The sequence below is a fragment of the Lonchura striata genome, chromosome 24 (assembly GCF_046129695.1).
Source record: "Lonchura striata isolate bLonStr1 chromosome 24, bLonStr1.mat, whole genome shotgun sequence".
NCBI classification, from domain to species: domain Eukaryota; kingdom Metazoa; phylum Chordata; class Aves; order Passeriformes; family Estrildidae; genus Lonchura; species Lonchura striata.
Window position 1 is genome coordinate 6,360,626 of NC_134626.1, and position 6,319 is coordinate 6,366,944.

Here is a 6,319-nt window from a genome sequence, read left to right on the forward strand (position 1 = left end):
CGGCCCTAGCGCTGATTGGCTGGAGGCTGCCAGCCCATGGGGAAGTTGTGGGGCCGGAGCAAGATGGCGGCGGGCGCGGTGGCGGTGTGCGCGCTGCTGGCGGCGCTGGCGGCGGGCGCTGAGGGCGGGCCCCGCACGCTGGTGCTGCTGGAGAACGGCAACCTGCGCGACACGCACTCCATGTTCTTCCGCAGCCTCGCGGGTACCGAGCGGGCCGCGGCGGGATCCCGGGAGGGCTTGGATGGGGCGGGGGGAGCGGGCTTGGGGACCCAGGGTCAGGATGGGGGAGGAGGCTGGGGTTACCTGAGGGAAAAGGGGATGCTCGGGGTCTTCGGGTCAGGCCGAGGGAGGAGACTGGAGTCCCCTGGCTGGGCTGGGTGCGCAGCCAAGGGTCCCTTGCTGGAAGGGGCTCCTCTGTCCTCTTGTCAGGATGAGGAAGAGGGGGATGTTGGGATTCCCTGTTCAGGTTGAAGGAGGAGATTTGAATTGCTGCACCGGGCAAAGGGTGGAAATGGTAATTTCCGGGCAGAAAAGGGGGGTGTTTGGGGTTCCCATGTCAGAGTGGAGGAGGAGACTAGGGTCTCCTGTCAGGCTGAGGAAGCAGATCGGGGTCCCCTGAGGGAGAATGGGAGGTTTGAAGACTCCTGGTCAGTCTGTGAGAAGTGATGGGGACGCTGTGCCTGCATGAGAGAGGAGATTGGGTTCCCCATGTCAGAATGGGGGAGAAGATCGAGATCTCCTGGTCAGACAGAAAAGGAAATTGGTGTTGCTGGGGACAGAGGGTTGTTTGGGTTCCTCTGTCCAGAACGAAGAAGATTTGTGTCCCCATGTCAGGCTGAAGGAGGAGATTGTGAGGGGGGTGCTGTTGGAGTTCCCTGGTCAGGCTGAGTGAGAAGAAGGAGACCCCAAGCCAAGGGAGGAGACTGGGGTTCCCTGGAGGCAGGGGCAGGGTGTGGTGTGACTGTTTGGGGTCTCCTGGTCAGAAGGAGGCAGGAGATGGGGGTTGCTTTCCCAGCTGTGCCTGTGTTTAGCTCCCCTGCAGCATCAGTCCCTGTTTGATGGATGACAGTGAGGCATTCTTTGACATCAGGGCTCTTGAGGGGATCCACCCCTTGGGTTTATTTGGGAACTCTCAGGTGCTGCTCTTAAAAGGCAGTTTTTCCAAAGTGATCCTTCACTGGGGAAATAATCCTCTGACTCCTACTGCAGTTTTGCTGCTCCATGTGTGGTTTCATGGCATGCAGAAGTTGTCACTTTTGTGTCCTGGCTGCAGACAGGGGCTTCGACCTCACCTTCCGGACAGCAGATGACGCCGGCCTGTCCCTGATAAAGTACGGGGAATTCCTGTACGACAACCTCATCATCTTCTCCCCATCCATAGAAGGTAAATGCGGAGGGGAAAACTCTGGAGCTTGATGGCATTTTTGGAAGGGGATTTCCAGCTGTTCTGTGAATTTTAGTTAAGTCCTATGCTTTGGATGTACCCACTAGCAAACGGCAGCTCTGTCCCAGCCTTCATTGGTGGTTCTTCCATTGATTTGGTGAGCTGGTGGTTTATCTCTGCCAGGGGCTATTTTTGAGCTCTAGCCATGAATTCTTGTTGTTTGCTTTCAGACTTTGGTGGGAACATCAATGTGGAGACCATCACTGCGTTCATCGATGGCGGCGGCAGCGTCCTCGTCGCCGCCAGCTCAGACATCGGTGAGTGCAGGTGTTCCTCTGGAGAATTAATTCACTGCAGCAAAACCAGCTTCTCCTTGTGCACCTCAGGGCTTGCTCTGGGAGGAAATGGGTCATTCATGCCTTTAGTAACGAATTCAGTGGGGAAGTCGTGTTGCTCCCTGGGGTTTGGCTCATAGAGCGCTGAGCACACGACTCTTAGCTGAATTTACTGTGTGGTGTGACAGAGGGTCCCTTGTGTCCCTGCAGGTGACCCCCTGCGAGAGCTGGGCAGCGAGTGTGGGATCGAGTTTGATGAGGAGAGGACAGCAGTCATCGACCACCACAACTACGACATCTCCGACCCCGGCCAGGTAAGGGCCCTGCCTGCTCCTTCTGGCTGCTTTAACATGGGTGCAGAGCTTTAGGGGTGAATCCTCTGTCCTTGTGCTCCCGTTTTTCCTCCATCCCAGGAAGGTGGGAAATAATCCCTATTGCAACATTCAGTTCTGCTGCTGTCAGGACTCTTCAGGCTCTGGTTTCAGAGGGTCACCGTGTGCGGGCAGTGGGGCTGTGATTAATGCTGCTTCTGGATCTCTCTGAAGCTTGGGGGGGACTCTCACCTGAGGGTGAGGCGTGTCAGACACCGAGTGCGACGTGTCAGGTGTGGGAAGGGAGATTTTCAGTCCCAGATTTTCAGCTCAGTATAGAAACACACAAGCATTTCTTCAATTTTGCCTGCCTGGTGTAATCCAGCATTTTAAAATTAAAACACATATTAAAGTCTGAGCTAAATATACTTTGGTAATTTTTGTTTAAGGTAAACTGTTGAAGCAGTATGTACGTGCACCTTGACCTGATTTGAGGATGAAGGTTGCTAAATGCAGGGAAATAAAACACTGTAGGTGTTGCTGTCTTTATCAATGGCAGTTTGTATTTCCTTGAAGATCAGTATTAACCTAATTTGATTATAAACACACAAATGCTGTTGTTTTGCTTTTTAATTGAACTACAATGCTCACCCAGTAGTTGTAATTGTCTGTAAAAATAAACTTTTAACTGAGAAGCTGTTGTTTGTCATTAGACCCCTCTCAGCTCACACAGATCTCTGTTTCCCCAGCACACGCTGATCGTGGCTGACACTGAGAACCTCCTGAAGGCCCCCACCATTGTGGGAAAAGCAGCACTGAACCCCATCCTGTTCCGAGGAGTTGGGTGAGCAGCAGGGGGTGAGGTGGGGGAAGACAGTTGAACCTGTGGTGTTGCTGTGAGGTGAGGTGGCGTCAGCCTCTGGGGCTCTTAATGTGAGCTTAACAAATCTCTCTTGATTTCAAACAAAAATAGAAGGAAACCCTGCAAACTAGTTTAGTTGTTCACTTAGGAATGGTTGCTAACAAAATAGTGGAGGAAATAGTTTCTCAGCAGGTAGAAGGGTGAGAAGGTCCATGGGGTTGAGGAGGTGGCCACATGTTCCTCTGGGTGCAGGGACCCTGGGGATGTTCGTTCTGTTCACTGTGGCTTTCCCTGCAAGGATGGTGGCTGATCCTGACAACCCATTGGTGCTGGATATCCTGACTGGCTCTTCTACCTCTTACTCCTTCTTCCCAGATAAGCCCATCACTCAGGTATGCTCCCTTCCTTTCTCTTCTGTTTTGGCCTGTGCTTCTGCAATTTAGTCCCTCTAACTTCAGCTGCTTGGGAAAATCCTGGAGTGTTTGATCTCCTGACTGGTTTTTAAAGGATTGGGCTGTTGGCTGCTTCCTGATCTTGTCTGCCTCTCTGCTTTCTGCTGGTGAGGAGGTGTTCAGTGTGAGGGACACGTGAGGAGAGGCCAGCCTAGATCAAAGCATCTCTCCCATTCCATCCCGTCTGGAGTGGAACCAGAATCCTATTCCTGCTTTTTCTGAGCTTCATGGTTACTCCTTAATTGCAGCTGGTGCTACTACAGCCAGACTGTCCCAGCCCACAGCGGAGTGCTGTTGGTGCATCCCCAAGGGGGCTGAGCCCGGTTCCCGTTTGCTCCGCAGTACCCGCACGCGGTGGGGAAGAACACGCTGCTGATCGCGGGGCTGCAGGCGCGCAACAACGCCCGCGTCGTCTTCAGCGGCTCCCTCGACTTCTTCAGCGACGCCTTCTTCAATTCTGCCGTGCAGAAAGCGACTCCCGGCTCCAAGAGGTGCGTTGGCTTCCCTGGCTGAGGAGTGTTTGGGGAGCACTTTGAGGGCAGAACTCCTGGGAAACGGGCAACAAATGTTTATGGAAGGAGCAGAAAGCTTGAATTGGGGTGACACATCCTTTACTATGTCAGAACAAAGTGCTTTGGAAAGCAGCTCCTTCCTTTCACCTCGGCTCAGTTTGTGTTGCTTTCTCCTCTGTTTGCTTTGGGTTTGGGCCATGGGGTATTTTCTCGGCTGTCTCAGCCTCCCTTGTTGCGCAGGTACTCCCAGACAGGTAACTACGAGCTGGCCGTGGCCCTGTCCCGCTGGGTGTTCAAGGAGGAGGGCGTTCTGCGCGTGGGCGCCGTGTCCCACCACCGCGTCGGGGAGCGGGCACCGCCCAACGCCTACACCGTCACCGACCTCGTGGTGAGGCCGCCGGGCGGGGCAGGGCCTGCAGGGAGGAATTGGGCAGCGCTGGGGCTCGGGGTGGGCCAGGCTGGTTTACAGGCATCGCTGGTTAATCTGTCCCAGGAGTACAGCATCGTGATTGAGAAGCTCGCTGACGGCAAGTGGGTGCCCTTTGATGGGGACGACATCCAGCTGGAGTTCGTGCGCATCGACCCCTTCGTGCGCACCTTCCTCAAGAGGAACGGTAGGTCCCCACCATGAGGAGCAGGAGGTTCCCCCCTAGGGGAGCAGTGGGTCCCCTCAAAATGAGCAGGGGGTCTCCATTGCTGCCCCGGCCACACATTTGGGGGTTTTTTCACCTTCCACAGCTTCTCGTGTCCCCTCAGTGTCACCTGTTTCTCCCTCAGGTGGCAAATACAGCGTGCAGTTCAAGCTGCCGGACGTCTACGGCGTGTTCCAGTTCAAAGTGGATTACAACCGGCTGGGATACACCCACCTCTACTCCTCCACACAGGTAGGCACAGGGGAGTGAATGCTCCGTGTCCCAGGAGGAAAGGCTGCCCCAGGCTGCTGGGCTGCAGGGGCTGCTCTGTCCCCCACCAGGTGTCTGTGCGTCCCCTCCAGCACACGCAGTACGAGCGGTTCATCCCCTCGGCATATCCCTACTACGCCGGCGCCTTCTCCATGATGGTCGGCCTCTTCATGTTCAGCATCGTCTTCCTGCACATGAAGGAGAAGGAGAAATCCGACTGAGCTCCCTGTGGGAGCCTTTTCCCAGCGCCAGGGGGGCTGGGCAGTGCTCAGAGCCTCCCGTGTATCCGTGTCAGGACTGGTGGGTGCCGGGTGCACTGTGGGGCTGTGTTTGGTCTTTTTCATTTTTACACCTGGGGGGTTATTGAGAATGACAAATTCTGGGGGGAGAATCTGTTACCAAGGTATCTGCATCCCAGGACCAGGATGTTTACTGATGAGTTGTGATTTTTTGCTCGCTCCACTGTTGGGACGATTTGGGTTGGAGTCGTGTTGGAATGATATGGGTTGGAGTTGGGTTGGAATGATTTGGATTGCAGATTAATTCCCAGTTCAAAATAAAGTCTCGTTCCTCTCATCCTCCATGGGAATAAGGCGAGTTCATGCCTGGGGCATTCAGATGCATTCCTGAACTGGGGGCTGTGTCCCCACCAGGGTGGGAGGGGAGGGAGCAGTCAGGTTGTGCTGGGGCTGGAGAGTGCTGAGAGGCAAAAGGGGGAGTCTGGGGCACACAGGGGGACTTGGGACACCCCAAAAAGTACAACAAAGGGTCTGAGGTGTCACCAAAGGCACATGGAGCAGGACAGGGCATGTCAAAACCCCCTCTGTCCCGCATAATCCAAACATGTGAGTTGAGGGGCACACCAAAAGCTCAGCAAGGGCCAGGGATCGCCCCAAATGCACACTGAGGGGTCTAGGGGGGAAAAAATCGGCTGGAATCCCAAGAAAATTGGAGTGAAGTGGAAGAGCTGAAGTGGGGGCAGAGGTGTGAGGTGGAGTGAGTGGCTCTTGGGGTGCACGTGGGCTGTTTTGGGATGGAAGGTGGAGAAATGACAGTGGGAGTGACGGGGTGTGAGGAACGAGTGAATGAAAGGATGGAGGTGATGATGGGGCCTTGGGGGGCAGTGGGTGGGCTACAGGGACCCATGGGGATCCTTGGGACACAGTGACCATCAAGGATATCCCCCGGGGGTCACCTAGGGACATCAGGGACCACCAGGGATCCTTGGGGAGACGGGAACGGCCGGAGGACATCTGGGGACACCAGGACCACGGGTGACACGGGGATCGCCGGTGACCAGTGACGCCCAGGGACATGGGGAGCCCCGGGGATCCCAGAGGAGTCCCGGGGACACGGAGATCCCAGGGGGGCCCCGGGGACCCCAGAGGAGCCCCGGGGATCCCAGAGGTGCCCCGGGGACACGGAAATCCCAGGGGAGCCCCGGGGATCCAGAGGAGTCCCGGGGATCCCAGAGGGGCCCCGGGGACCCCAGAGGAGTCCCGGGGAATCTCAGAGGAGTCCCGGGGAATCTCAGAGGAGTCCCGGGCCCGCGGCGCTGCCC

General features: G+C 56.0%; 1 protein-coding gene across 1 annotated transcript; it reads left to right on the forward strand.

Moving 5' to 3' along the window:
• The first annotated feature begins 41 nt into the window (after positions 1-41).
• DDOST (dolichyl-diphosphooligosaccharide--protein glycosyltransferase non-catalytic subunit) lies at positions 42-5,339 on the forward strand. The gene is made up of 11 exons (XM_021537912.3): positions 42-202; positions 1,274-1,384; positions 1,615-1,701; positions 1,930-2,033; positions 2,780-2,874; positions 3,191-3,284; positions 3,687-3,835; positions 4,097-4,244; positions 4,350-4,470; positions 4,634-4,740; positions 4,830-5,339. Exons 1-11 carry the CDS (start codon positions 64-66, stop codon positions 4,977-4,979), a joined length of 1,305 nt encoding a protein of 434 aa, XP_021393587.3. The 5' UTR covers positions 42-63; the 3' UTR covers positions 4,980-5,339.
• Positions 5,340-6,319: the final 980 nt, after the last annotated feature.

Coding starts and splice junctions, on each gene's coding strand:
- DDOST (XM_021537912.3), top strand. CDS start 64: ATGGCGGCGGGCGCGGTGGCGGTGTGCGCGCTGCTGGCGGCGCTGGCG. Junction 3,285..3,686: donor CAGATAAGCCCATCACTCAG/GTATGCTCCCTT, acceptor TTTGCTCCGCAG/TACCCGCACGCGGTGGGGAA. Junction 4,471..4,633: donor CACCTTCCTCAAGAGGAACG/GTAGGTCCCCAC, acceptor TTTCTCCCTCAG/GTGGCAAATACAGCGTGCAG.